The sequence below is a fragment of the Onychomys torridus genome, chromosome 5 (assembly GCF_903995425.1).
Source record: "Onychomys torridus chromosome 5, mOncTor1.1, whole genome shotgun sequence".
Taxonomy (NCBI): Eukaryota; Metazoa; Chordata; class Mammalia; order Rodentia; family Cricetidae; genus Onychomys; species Onychomys torridus.
Window position 1 is genome coordinate 20,412,354 of NC_050447.1, and position 14,432 is coordinate 20,426,785.

At 48.1% G+C, this 14,432-nt stretch overlaps 1 protein-coding gene across 1 annotated transcript in view; it reads left to right on the forward strand.

Moving 5' to 3' along the window:
- Slc6a2 (solute carrier family 6 member 2) overlaps positions 1–11,795 on the forward strand; it is a 36,527-nt gene extending 24,732 nt beyond the window's left edge. The window contains exons 5-14 of the mRNA XM_036188631.1: positions 3,125–3,259; positions 4,233–4,336; positions 5,461–5,585; positions 7,121–7,233; positions 8,278–8,406; positions 8,856–8,955; positions 9,935–10,035; positions 10,431–10,598; positions 11,202–11,273; positions 11,772–11,795. Of these exons, the coding sequence (XP_036044524.1) occupies positions 3,125–3,259; positions 4,233–4,336; positions 5,461–5,585; positions 7,121–7,233; positions 8,278–8,406; positions 8,856–8,955; positions 9,935–10,035; positions 10,431–10,598; positions 11,202–11,273; positions 11,772–11,795 (1,071 nt within the window). The remainder of the gene's footprint in view (positions 1–3,124; positions 3,260–4,232; positions 4,337–5,460; positions 5,586–7,120; positions 7,234–8,277; positions 8,407–8,855; positions 8,956–9,934; positions 10,036–10,430; positions 10,599–11,201; positions 11,274–11,771) is intronic.
- Positions 11,796–14,432: the final 2,637 nt, after the last annotated feature.

The following is a 14,432-nucleotide window of genomic DNA, read 5'->3' on the forward strand; positions in this document are numbered from 1 at the left end:
AGTATGCAAGCCTAGCTATGCACCCAGGCGTCAGGCCAAGAATGGTCTTGGTCAGGGTGAGTTCCCTGGGCTACTAGCATTGATGTCACCTAGAAGCTCATTAGAAATGGGAGCTCCTACCCACCTACACCAAATTAGAATCTCTCCAGGAAAGGGCAAAAATCTGAGCTTTACTGGGGTGCCCCTTTGGGTCCTCTTAGACCCACAGTTGGAGCAGCTGGAGTTGGTGTTGTGCTCTGACCCTGGGACTATAAATACCCACACCACTGGGAGGAAGCTCTTCCTTTATGAGCCACAGTCCTCTTCATTTTTATGATCAGCCATTAGTTTGAGTTTGTTACTGTGGAACTTCAGAAATTATCCACAGACAAAGCCAAATGGACAAAAATTTTATGTTTAAGCGTGGACAAGGTGGAACAGGCCCTTCATCCCACCACTCAGGAAACAGAGTTTGAGGTTAGCCTAATCTATCAGAGCAGGTTAGCCAGGGCTAGCTAATGAAACTCTGTCTCAAAACAAAAACAAACAAGCAAAACAAAAATCAAAAACAGTAACAACTACAACTACAACAACAACAACAAACCCTAACCCAGAAACTATGTTTTAAGTGACAGAACAGAGAAAAAGGAATTAGTTGTTTATTTTGCCCTTTATCTCATGTTTAAGATAAGGCCTGGGATGGAGATGACAGAGCTCAGAGGGCTCTTCCTTTGCTGTGTGCACAGGGGCACACATGGATGTGAGGGAGCTGTCCACCAGCTTTTGACAAAAGGTTCTAGATGGCTGAAAACACAGTTGCCACCAAAAGCTTTAATTTTGAATGTAAAAAGCTGTTCCTCCTTGATGCCTGATGCTCTCACAGTGGTCTCCATCATACCCTGGTGCATTCTTTAGGCAAACTAAAACCATGTTGGAGCCTCAGTCATGGCCAGTGCAGGACCACCTCCAGACTCCTTGGGAGTTGGAACACTGGGTGCTGTTTCCATGGGAGGAGTGTGGTCACACCCAGCCTGCTGGGTAGGACAGTGCAGCTGGGCCACAGCTGTTGACATGAGTTGTAGGAGACTGTAGCTGTTAGAATAAGAATGGATGGTGGCTCTTCTTTGTTCCAGTTGCCAAGGGTTGAGATCCGTTTGTCCCAGTTAGAGAGATTGAATCATCTGAGACCAATGTGAGGCCACCCAGATGCAACAGCTTCACTTTCAAGGGCATGTTTTTCTCCCTATTTGTTATCAAGTTTGTCCCCATGTTTCTGTACGCATAGCCCCTCAAAGAACACAAAAGTTGGTGTTCTCAAAGACATTCACAGAACTGTGGACTGACTAACTCAATGCCATTAAACAGGGGAGCCTTTCTGGTTTCCTCTGAACCAGATGTGCCTACCACTGATGGGCCTACTCTGTTTCCTCACCCATTCTTTTGTCCATATTTTATCTTTTCTTTGACCAACTCTGTCATTCACTAAGGCTCTGGTTTGTAACTCGCCTGCTCTTGCATCCGTCTATTCCTCCATTCAACCATCTGCCCACTTAGCTACCCATCCATTCATTTAACCCCAAACCCAGGTCTATATCTAACCATCCATCCCATCTTCTAACATAACCTTTCATCTATATGAATGTTTACTCATTCATTTAACAGACATTTCAAAGGACCCATATAGACCAGGAATAAGGAAATAAGGGAGGTAAATTCCAGTTTCTATACACAGATATGGAAAATGTGTGTTTGTCACTAATATATCAGTCTTTGTTTTGAGCCCATATCTTTCCAGGATGCCAAAGAACTTTACCCTTAGTCATGTCCTCAGTCTTCCGTGTTCCCTCTAGGGTTGTGTATGGACTCTTTAGGGGCAGAGTGCTGTAGGGGAAACCCACCTGTTCCTTAAGCTATGTGTCCATTCATGTTTCAGCGGTGCTTTCCTTGGGTCTGACTACCCAGCCCCGGCTCAGTGTTCTGTTTGGGGCCCAACTTCTCCGCAAAGAAAATGCTACAGCCTACAGCTGCATCAAGAGTGAAGGCATTAACCTTGGCTGCCCATTGACCTTTGTTGGGAAAAAGTATTGGAGTTTAGGCTGTACCTTAGGCCATTTGAACCAGAAATCCCAAGACTGGGAACTCTCTTCCACGTTCTTGTATATATATATATAACTCCCCTGGAGTACTGTAGTGTACAGTCAAGAGCATGAAGGTTCAGAGACCATACCAACCCTCCTAGTCATGTCTTTCTTTCTCTGTCCCTGCAAGCTGGGCTGGGCGTGGCTATCTGCTTTGATTCTAAAGGTAATCTCTTCCCTTTTGTGTTTCTGGGAAGATCATTTGTCTTGGTCTCGATCTGCTCCAACTGAGATGGAGAACTTTTTCCTGTTTTCTGTCCAGTCCCAAGCACCACAGACTTGAGAGGAGGCACTTAAATGTGGATAAAGACAAAGAGAGAAGCTAAGTGCTTTGCACATTTCTGCAATCCCAGTACTTGGGAGGCTGAGACAGGGGGATTGTGAGTTTGAGGGATCCTGGGCTACACGTGAGCAGATGTCTCATAAAAATAAAAGATGCATCTCAGTGGGAGAGCACTTGCTTGATGTGTGGAAGGAGCTGGGTTCTATCCTCAACACTGAAGGAAACACAAGCACATATATACAAGAAGAGAAAGTGTTAAAGGAGATGGCAAAGGAGGGGAAGGAAAATGGAGAGAGAAGAGAGGGAGAGAGACCAGACGTTTTAATAGCTAGTGCCTGTAGTGTGACAGAGGCAAGGCAGACAGGGAAAGGGTGGGTTCTATATAAAGTAGCCTGAAGGGGTTGGGAAAGGCAGCTTAGTTGAAAAAGAGGTATCAGGGCTTTGAGAAGCTAGTTTTCACCCCTGGTGACTGCCATTTCTGTCTGAGCCCTATTCTCTAAGTACTGATTCAATCAGTTCTGAGTTTCTTCAGGGAGCCCTGCATCTGTTGGAGTCTGGCCAAGGACCTGGCCCTGAGATGAAGATGGTGCCTCAAACACTAGGAGAAGGAAGCTGGGAAAGGGCATGTTTGGCTTTTTGGGAAAAGACCCGGTATCCTTGACCTAGTACCTCCCTAGGTCACAGGCAGAGCGAGACTCTCACATCCAGTTTGTCTATTGCTCAGGTCGTGTGGATCACAGCCACCCTGCCTTACTTTGTGCTGTTTGTGCTCCTGGTCCATGGTGTCACGCTGCCTGGTGCCTCCAATGGCATCAACGCCTACCTGCACATTGACTTCTACCGTCTCAAAGAGGCCACGGTGAGTGCCTAGTGGCTGCCTAGCACTGGGCCAGGTGTTGGGAGGCTTCTTAAGGGCAGGTGGTGATGGGTGTGGTAACAGGATTAAGAAGGGTACATTTCAATATGCTTCTTTCTTGGTTGAGTGTCCAGCCTACCACTATGCTACAGAGCAAGGACCAAGAAGCAACTTCTTCCTTGTGTAATGCTTAGAAGATAATAGACCATAGGTCATGGGTCACCTTGAAACTTAGGAAGCACAGCAGGCTTCCATATGTTCTGCACCTGTTCAGCTACCCTCATTCACCCACATATGTAGAAACTGAGTCCTTAGTGTAGTCTCAGTGGGTGGATCCATCTTTCCCCATTGTAATGGAAGGTTGGAGAAATCCAGAATAATACAAGTAGAGATGTGGCAAGCATCACCACATTCAAAAGCCTTAGTTTAGGTGTACTGGATGTACTTATCATATATATTTACATATACGTATGTATGGGCAAGCATGGATGCTGGAGAACTGAGACTGACTAGGGCTAAACCATGACACAGAGATTGGAGAAGGGTTCACATCTTTAGTCCACCAGTCATATGCTTTTGTCACCAGGGAGAGGGGATTGGAAGGCCAACTCCATTGTCTCCAAAGTCCCCCATTGGTTACCTGTGTCTGTGGAAGACACATTATCTTCTGAAGATGCCATCTTCATAACTCCTGAGATGGCCAGAACCCTTTGGTCTTGCCCTGATGACATTCTAGCCTAGAAATTTTAGTTTTTAACTCTCTTGAAAATCTGGATGTTAAGTGGACCCACTGGGCTCCCCCTGGGACGTGATTACTCTGGTACCCAAGGCCAGGAGATGCTAGGGAGATTCAAGCCTGTTATTGTACTGCCTATGTCTGCTTCAGACCACATTTTCTGGTCTATGGTACTCTCAGGGAGGCAATCCAGTTCTGTAGGAAGTAGAGATGGTGATGATTTTTGTTCACTGGTTTCAGGTATGGATTGATGCTGCAACTCAGATATTTTTTTCCCTCGGGGCTGGATTTGGAGTCTTGATTGCATTTGCCAGTTACAATAAATTTGACAACAACTGTTACAGGTAAGCACCCTACTAGAGCTTGCCAATGATTTGAATCCTGGAGGAATGGAGAGAGGGTTTTATCTGGACAGGAAGCCACCTGTCTTCTGTGGATCATCCTGGTCATTCTGGGAATCCCAATGTAGTCTATGGGGCCCAAGGAGCATATTTCCCTAAAAGACATATCTTGGGAAAATTGAGGTCACCAGCCATAGGAGCCTATGGGGAAGGATTACTGGGACAAAGGAATATGGCATGGCTTCTAGAGAGGATGGAGCTGCTCGACTCTGTCCATCAGATACTTTGTATCTGCAGGGGCAGAATGAACAGTCTAGTGAGGGCTGGCTGGGTCAGAAGTAAGACTATTGGGCAGATGGGACACAGAGGAGATCATCTCCAGTTTGGATCAGCGAGCACCTAATGCCACTTCCTGCAGACCCTGTGCTATGAGGACTTCAGAGCTGGGTCAGATTTGGACCTACCTTTCTCACTCCATTTAACAATCAAGGCAGGATCACTGTCTTTGATTCAAGAAAGGGCAGGATGGATATGCTGCCAAGAGAGGTTTTAGGGAGGTCAGGAAATGGGATGGTCATCCCCTTAGTAGGGTGCCGCCATTAAAAGCCTGGAAGTGAACTTGATGAGCAAGCCTGGGAGGACAGTTGAGGTCATGGTAGGCAGGTGTGGAACAGATGGTGTGTGTGCTAAGGAACGATGTAGACAAAGACAGGGAGGCAATGTGTCAGTGGATCAGTGAGTTGCTTACTTTGTTCCAAGAGTGTACACTAGAAGTCATGAGGAATAAACCAAGAAGGAAGGGTGAATCATCTTAGCAACACTCTGAAATGACAACACAGGGAGCTAGGAGACATAGTAAGCCACGGAGAGTTTACTTAAGGAGAGGAACTCTTATCCCCAAGGGTTTGGCTAGCTCTTTGCTTACACACTGCCTCAGCAGGCACTAACCCAGTGGTGGTGAGGCCCTGGGGTCCATGTGACAGCAGGGAAATGGAAAGGAGGGGTGACCTTTGAGACTGGGTGAGACTGAAGATTCCTTAGACAGCCAGTGGTTTGTGAGCATAGTGCAAGTGGAGCAAGGTAGACTTGAATTGTCACTAGCAGCCCCCTCCCTCTCTCTCTCCCAGGGATGCCCTGCTGACCAGTACCATCAACTGTGTTACCAGCTTTATTTCTGGCTTTGCCATCTTCTCCATTCTTGGTTACATGGCCCATGAGCATAAGGTCAAGATTGAGGATGTTGCCACTGAAGGTAGGTCTCCAGCTGAAGAAAGAAAGACTGAACTGGTTTCATTGTGCCTCCATGGTTGGAGGACTGTGACGGCTGGCTGTGGAGGTGTCTGGACTTCCAACTGTTGGATTTTCTTCTAGGGCCATCATTGAATATTCCTGGCAACCGTGGGCCCTAAGTAGATAACAAAAACATTCCTCTAAGGGCCGAAGAGGAACACATCTTGGGCTGCTTATTCTGCACCAGCCTTTGTGCTAATTAACTAATATATTAGTACCAAATCTATCGCAGTTCTGAAGTCCTCATAGCTCTGGGTCTGCAGGAGGTAGCATTAGGTGCTCATCCTGAGTAATTTATACACAAAAGATGTTTAGTTAGCTTACCTCTCTGGAATCCCAGAGCATGGAGATCGGTTGTCCAGTAGGCTTCTGGTGTAGGTCATATGCTATTTATCTTATTACAGGGAAGTAGAAGTAGAAATGTCTGTGTGTCAAAAGAGTCATGCTTGTAGACAGCCTCTCCATGAGAGCCCACACCTCTTAGGGAGTAAGAACTCCTAAAAATGGGGTTACTCTCACTAACATCTAGTTACATCTTTAAGCTCCTCAACCTCTTCACATTACTATACTGGGGAGCAAGCCTGAGCATGAATTTCAGTGGGGACAAACTATGTTTCAAACATAGCAGCATACCTTCACTTCTCACAAAGCTGCAAGGCAAGGCTCAGTAGATTCTCTCTAAAGTTGAGTGATTTGGGATTTAAACTATGTATGAGCTAGTGATCAGTGATGTTAGCATTTGGGCCCAGTCAGCCTGACTCTGGATATTCTGTCCTTCTCTGTAGCCTTCTGTGTTCTTGAGACTGCAGGGAAGTTGAGACACAGGAAAGAGCAGCCTTTAATGGACTTTGAGGGTCATGAGTTTCTGAGAATCAGAGTATATTCCCACAGAGTAGAGAGTGGGTTTACCACATCTGGCTTGTAGCTGTTCAGGCTACATGCCGCTCTTTCTGCCTGGTTGTTTGATGCAGAGGTTGTATTCATCTGCTTTGTGTCAGTATTAACAAAATCCCCGAGACAATTGACTTATGAAGAGGATGGGGTTACTTGACTCACAGTTTTGGAGGTTTTAGTCAATGACTTCTTGGTACTCTTGCTTTGGGCCTATGTTGGGCCCACATGGTGGAGCAACCTGTTCACCTAATGGCCAAGGTATAAAAGGGATGGAGGGAAGAGGAGCTTGGTTCCAATATCTCCTACAAGGGTGCATCCTCAATAAATGGAAGACTATTTTGAACCTCCTATCTTGAAGTTCCCATCACTTTGAAACTGCACCAGCTGGAGATCAGGACTTTGACCCAGAGCTGCTTGGGGGACATTACAGATCTGGACAATAGCACAGCTATACTGTGGTTCCATCCCTCATGGCCAAATCCTGAGTCTGTGCTGCCCACACATAACTGATCAAGGGTCCTGAGGCTGGGCTGGAGCTCCCCTGCCCTGTGCAGTCCCCATTGAACATCTCAACCATTGATCAGGCCCTAATATTTCTTACAGGAGCTGGCCTTGTATTTATCCTGTATCCAGAAGCCATCTCCACTCTGTCGGGATCCACGTTCTGGGCGGTTCTGTTCTTCTTGATGCTCCTGGCTCTGGGTCTGGACAGCTCAGTGAGTGATGGCTCTCAGAACACCCTTCCCCACCACCGTAATCTACACCAGTACTCAGCCTGCAGGGCTGCTGCTGTCTGGGGTCTGTTTCCAAGGGCCTTATTCTAATCCAGACAATGAAGCGAGTCGTCCTTCAAAATGATAGCCTAAGTCAAAGCCAGGAACCTACAGGAACTCCAAATTGTACTGGGCCTCAGACAAGCTAGCCCAGCACTCTGCTTTTGAGGATGGGGAACCAGAATTCTCCCCCACAGGACATGAATAGAATGTCCTGTGACCCAGCACTTTCCCATTTCATTATGTTACCGACAACCAACCCAAACATTTTGGACCCTGTTAGGTTACTAGATCCCTGTTTTCTTTTTTAAAATTATTCAGTTATGTGCAAAGTTAAGTTCCTGACATCTTTTAAATGTGTGTTTCCACCCCAAATACCTTAGGGAGGGGCTGGCCAGCAGATCTCACTGTTGGCTTTTTACTTTGTGGATCTGCCAGAGCAGTTGTTGCAAAGGGTTCTGAGGTTGATTCCAGACCCTAGGGGAGAGTATTGAGGTTGATTAACAATGTCTGACAAGGGCAGTGGAGAGGAGCAAGGGACATGTGTGACTATTGTCTGCCACCACAGAGTCTATTCTTAAAGTGACCACTTTGGTGATAAGAAAGGCAGTAAGGAACCCTTGTCATATTCTACGGTATGAAATACTCACTCTGGAGAAGTCCTTTAGCTGATGTTTCCAGAAGGTTCTATTTGTATGTAGATATGTCATCTGAACAATATATCCCTTCACTCTCTGTTTCCCATCAGTACCTGCTCAGGCTGAGTGAGTCGGGGGTCAGAGACCTGTTGCAGAGGCAGGCAAGAGTTAGGGCTTCCCCATCCCATGTACCTTGAACTTGGTTGAGATTGGGGCAGAAAAGCGGAGGGAGGGGGGGACTTGGGAGGAAGGCAGGGCCTGCCAATTTCTGAAGAGCCTGATGTAACTGAGGCTGATACTGAACTACAGGGAGCCTTTCATTCCTGCCCTCCCTCCTGGTTCTCTACAGATGGGAGGCATGGAAGCAGTCATCACTGGACTGGCTGACGACTTCCAGGTCCTGAAGCGGCACCGGAAACTCTTCACATTTGGGGTCACCATAAGTACCTTCCTCCTGGCCATGTTTTGCATAACCAAGGTGAGATGGCCATGGGGCAATCTGGGGCTTTCTAGGACTGTGTTTCAAAATCCAGATTGGTACTGGGCTGGGCTGGGTGGGGCTGAGCACGGGGTTTCTACTATCCTGAACCTTGTGTTCTCACACTCAGAGGAGATCACTGTTGCCTCCTGCTACTTCTGGGGCTGATGATTTCCAAGCACTGCTATTTACTGCGGATTGACTTAGGACCTGCAGAAGTCCTTTGGAAACTTATTGTGATGTTTATCAAGTATAACTCTTTTAGCCAGTGGCTCCTAGAGCCCTTGGTTAGAATGCAGACACATTTAGCTGTACAACCCTGCCACCCATGTTTGTAAACAGGGCTCTGAGCATGTGGGAATGGGGACAGGTAGGGTTTGTAGGATAGGTAGGATAGTCAGTGACTGTTTGTAGCCAAGGTTGGCTCAAGTCCTTTCTCTCTGCCCCAGGGAGGAATTTACGTACTGACTCTGCTAGACACCTTTGCAGCAGGCACCTCCATTCTGTTTGCGGTGCTTATGGAAGCGATTGGAGTTTCCTGGTTTTATGGTGAGTGAGGCTGTCACAAGCCTTGGTCCCCAGAGCTCATGGAGTCTGTTTTACCTGGAGAGGGGGAAAGAGCTTTACATACCCAGGTAGCAAAGTTAAGTTCCTGACATCTTTTAAATGTGTGTCATTCTGGATCTCCAGAAGTGAGCAGCCCACTTAATAGGTATTAAGTCTCTCCAATCCTCAGCTCACTGGGGCTGCAGAGACCTAGGAGACACTAGTGCCAAGAGCTGAAAGAGAACCCATAGCGAGCTGCAGACCTCCAGCCACCAAACCTGACAGTGCAATTGTCAGACTGAACACACAAAACAGGATGCCCTCTGAACTTGAACTTCAGATGAATGATGAACGCCTATTTTTAGATCAGCATGACTCAAATACTGCATAGATTCTCCTGATGGCAATTTTTTTCATTATGGGTCTGAAATTCAAACTTAAACAGATATTCTGTATCTTATCCACAAAACTCATTCTGGAGCTGAGCTGAGAAACAAACTGTCACATGTGTTATCATTGTTTATTTCCCCTTTATGTGAGAGTAAAGGTTAATCTTGTTCTTACTTTTTTTGGATGAGGTTGCAGTGTGTGTGAGTGCCTGATGGTCTCTTTCAAATTATGGTTGGGGGGGGGGGTTGTCCATGTGTGTGCACATATGGATAGATGAGCTGTTTTCATAGAAAGACTAAGCAAGAGGAAAGAGCCAGGCTGGGGTCAGGGCCTGGCTCCTCAGTCTGGGTCAAGTCCTCCCTTCTCTGAGCTCTGGCAGCTCAGAGTGGCCCATGAAAGGTGACAGACCCAGAGTTTGTCCTCTGCCTTCTATGCCATTAGCCAGGTGCCTGCCGGGCCTCCTGCATTCTGGGGTGTCAGTCTCTTGCCACTGACCCTACACTCTGCCAGGACCTCATGGAATGGCATCAGGGGAGACCCTGGTCCTGCATCTGTGGGCTCTCTGTGACAGCCTTGCCCTATGTGCTCACAGGTGTGGACAGGTTCAGCAATGACATCCAGCAGATGATGGGCTTCAAGCCAGGCCTGTACTGGAGACTGTGTTGGAAGTTCGTCAGCCCTGCCTTCCTCCTGGTGGGTAGAGTGTGGCTGGGGTACCGCAGTGGGGGTGGGTTGGGCATATTTATTCCCTAGGGGAGGAGGTGCTAGAATCTAGAAGCCTGGTCATCCATGAAGGCAGGATCCTTAGCAGGGGTGGGGGACAATCTACCTTAGTGAGTGTCCAGCCAGGTTCCTCCCCACCCCCACCCGTGTGCTGCTGTGCTGGCTACAAAGTCACGTGTGTTCCTTCCTCCCCCACTGTCTGCCACCCCATGACTCTTGAATACCTCTTCTTTTCTTTCTCACTTCCTCCTGTGATCATCTCATTTTGTTTCTATCTCGGCCATTCTCTTCCCCTTCCCTCCTCTCTCTTTTCGCTGTTTCTCCCTGACTCCCTCTTTCCTCCTTGCCCCCACCCTTTCCTCCAGTTTGTCGTGGTGGTCAGCATCATCAACTTCAAGCCGCTCACCTATGATGACTACGTCTATCCTCCTTGGGCCAACTGGGTCGGGTGGGGCATTGCCCTCTCATCCATGACCTTGGTACCTGCCTATGTCATCTACAAGTTCTTCAGCATACGGGGCTCCCTTTGGGAGGTGAGCTCTGGGATGGCTACTGTGGGATAAGAGGGGAGGTGGCATTCTTGTTGGAGAGAGAGAGAGAGAGAGAGAGAGAGAGAGAGAAGAGAATACTTAGGGTCAGCATACCCACCTCATTTACCAAGTGATGACCCATCTGAGCCTCAGTTTCCACATCTGTAAACCAAGAACAATACTGTGTACCTTGGAAGGTAAAAACACTTGGTTGCTAAGTAAAGAACCTGGCCCATGGGAGGTGCTTCCTGCATGCTGCCCATCAGTACCATGGCTATTTCTACTGCTCACAGGAGGAGGCAAAGATCAGCCATGCCTGTCCCCCTTTAAGGTGTGTTAGGTCCCCAGATATCCCATCTCTTCTTTACATGTATGCATCGTATACACACACACACACACACACACACACACACACACACACACACACACGTTGAGCAGAAGTGCCTTTTATCCTGAAATTGATTCATGACTTTTATTTTGCCATACAAACCAGTGGTGGTAGTCTTTCCAAGTGTCCTTACTTTGTAAGGCAAAGACCTCACATCTGAACTGCTTTGGACACATCTGAGGTCTGGGCCAGTGAGACTTTCCCTTCCTTCTTCACAGAGAGTGGCCTACGGCATCACACCAGAGAATGAGCACCACCTGGTGGCCCAGAGAGACGTGAGACAGTTCCAGGTAGATGCAGAGCTGACCTTGGGGTGTGGGGCAGGACAGGGTGGGTTTCTGGTTGTTCTCTGTGGGGTGCCCAGCAGGATCACAGCTGGAAAAATCTGGGTGGTGACCAGCTTCAGCTAAGATGATGGGTGCCCAGTCAGCCTCCTGATGCTGATGCTCTTTCCTAGTCCCGGGATGCCGAGTACTAGAATGTTCCTAGTTTTATTCTGCCCCTGAGCTGTCACATCTGTGTCACCAAACTAAGCTGAGCATTTTAGACTCTTGAAGGCATAGCTGCAGGGCATTAGTAACGAGTTGCTGGCTCCAGAGGTGAGGGTGGTGCTTGCAGAGCTCCCTCTTTTGGGTGGTTCCTTTGCATCCAGCCTCAGCACCATTTAAGGATTGTGCTCTGAGGTCTGTGCTAGGAAGGAGGCTGTTTGCTTCGTCTTTGCTTCTTGCTGCCCCAACCATCTGGCCCCTGGTCCTCCAAGTCCCTACTGACTCTGTCTTTCATTGCAGTTGCGGCACTGGCTGGCTATCTGAACCTGGCCCCGAGGAGGAGGAACCCACGGGCCAACATCCTGGCCAAGGGCATCCTCTTCACCCTCAAGTGGACACCGCCCTGGGATTCCTATCCTGGAAGAACCTTTCCCATCCCTCTCGTTTTCCTGGTTACTAATGATTCTGTGACTCTGGTTTTGTTCACCTTCTGTTCATCCGGCCTGGAGGCAGCGACTGTGGAGAACTAGTGAGCCTTGAGGAAGAGGATGGAAGGAGGGAATGGGACATGGCTTCTGGAACTGTGGCTTGAGGACAATCTCAGTGCACACCTGAGCTGAGGTCCATGGCTCAGGCAGAACCTTTTCCCAAATGTGCTTGTACTTCAGATCATAGAAGAAACCTTTGATTCATCGAGGCTGAGAGAAGATTGACATTTGGTTAGACATCAAAAGCCCAACCAAAGCCTGATGGGGTCTGTGTGGGAGCCAAGGTTACCCCTCTCTTTCCACCTACTCACCACTCTGGTGTCTGAGCCTCTGTGTGGGTGCTGGGGTTTATTTGCAGCTAAAGTGCAGCTGGTCGATGTTTTATGGGTTTTGAGAAGAAACCCCTGACTTAGTTTTCTAGTTAATCTGAGATTGGGTTTGGGATGTTCTAGAGCATTACTCTAGTTTCTGGTGTTTGGATAGTCCCAAACCATGATGTTAGGGGGAAAATGTCCCTGGACCACCAGTGAGAAAGTTCCACAAAGTCAGATATTCTAGAAAGGTGGTAGAGACAGCTGGATGAATCACCCCTGCCACGGCCACATCTTTGTCATGTTCTGTTCGATATATGGATGGTTCCTGGTACCTTCCTAGGGATTGAGGCAGGGCCCCTGTGAAGTCAGAAATGTGAGTCCATAACAGAGATCTCTGTCCTGTGGGGTCAGGTGGGCACCTGAGGGAGGGTAACCTGGTAGGGTGCCACAGTTCTTGATGGTCCACAGACACCTAAGCCTCCCTGGTCCAGGAACCCAGCAGACAGGGAGGGGTCCCGAGTAGTGGATCTCTTGGCTCTGAAAATGGCCTGCTTCACACTGACTACATTTGGCACCTTGGAGGGCATGATGGGCCCTACCACATCACAGCACAGCTCCTCATGCCCAGTGAGGTTATTCTGACTGGACGGAACAAGTTGGTGGGGTCAGGAATTTTCTAGGTTTACCTAGTGCCCTCTGGTGGTTAGTTTTGGTTCATGATGGGAAAGGATGGCTTGGAAAATTGATGGCATCTTCCAGGGATTTATGTTTATGGTTTGAGTCTCTTATGCCCTTATTTGAAATCTAGAATCATAGATTGTCCCTGTGATAGTGGACTTCCATGCTACAGGCTTTTTTTTTTTTTTTTTTTTTGGTGAAGAAGAGGGGAAAAAAGCCACTGAGTTCATTGGGGTCATGTAGGAGGCACACAGAGAAACTTGCATGTCCCCAAGAGGAAGGGTACAAGAAGAGGCCAGGTGATGCCAGCTGGGGATGGGAGATGTTTTACTCTGAACACCCCAAGATTTCCCTGCTGAATCAGGGTCCTTGAGTCATTCCTTAGAGGAAATCCAGGGACTTTTGATTCTTCCATGTAAGAAGGCCGGCTCAGCTCAAGGCATCCCCCAGTGGCCAATGTCTTGGGGTGCTGGGGATGGTGAGGGTCTCCCACACCAGTGAATTATAGGTGCAAATCAGAGCCCTGTTAGCACACAGCACCTCTGATGAATAGCAATTCCTTTTTTCTTGTTACCTTTAGAGATATTTTATCATTATTTAAACAAGAACCTTTCACCCATGCTGCCTGCCTGCTGCCCCACAGGAAGGGAAAACTGCTCCCTGTCATCTCCCTGTGAGAAGGCAGAGTCTGTCTTGCTCAAGGTCTCAGCTCCTGAGGGATCATGGTGGACCTTCCATTCCCATCCTGTCTTTACACTTCAGAGCACCAGGCCACTCCCTGTTCACCTCACACAGGGCTGTCACCAAATGCAGAGTACACAAAGTCCCACTTAAGAGGAAAGCAGTATTTCTTAACAGAAGGACAGCGTGTTGGGAGAAGGGCAGAGGAATGTTACTCATCTTGACCCATTGGCTCCCTGAGAGGTCCTTTTCTTCAATGACAACCATAACCCTTTGAACAGTGGGTCCTGAGAAGCCAGTCCCCCAGCTGTCACAAGTGCACACACCCAGAAAGCCGGGGTGCTTGAGTTCGGCACTGGCCCACCATTTTCTCATTGCCATCTATGTGGTCCCTCTGCCTGCAAACATTGTCCCTGGGGTGAAGCTGAGACGTGGTGCTAGCTGAAGGACCCCCAACTAAAGCAAAGGTGCTGTTTTGTGGCAGAGTTGGCTCTTGAGACCGGGACGAGCCCAGGTGCTCTGATGGGGGAGGAAGGGTGTGGCACCCAGAAAGCCCCTCGAAGGTGCTAGGAGGTCAGTGCACCCACCTTCCCACCACCCTTACCAGATGGGGGCTAATGCTTTATCATACATAATGCTTGACTTCTTTGTTGTGACTTTTTTTTTTAAATAGTGGGGTTCACCCAGGGCCAGTGTGCTCCTGAGTACTGTATATGACACTTGACACTTTCAATATTTTATCATATTTTTAGAGAATTATTTTCTATGAGCTGCGAGGTGTTTGCTTAAGAACATTGGTG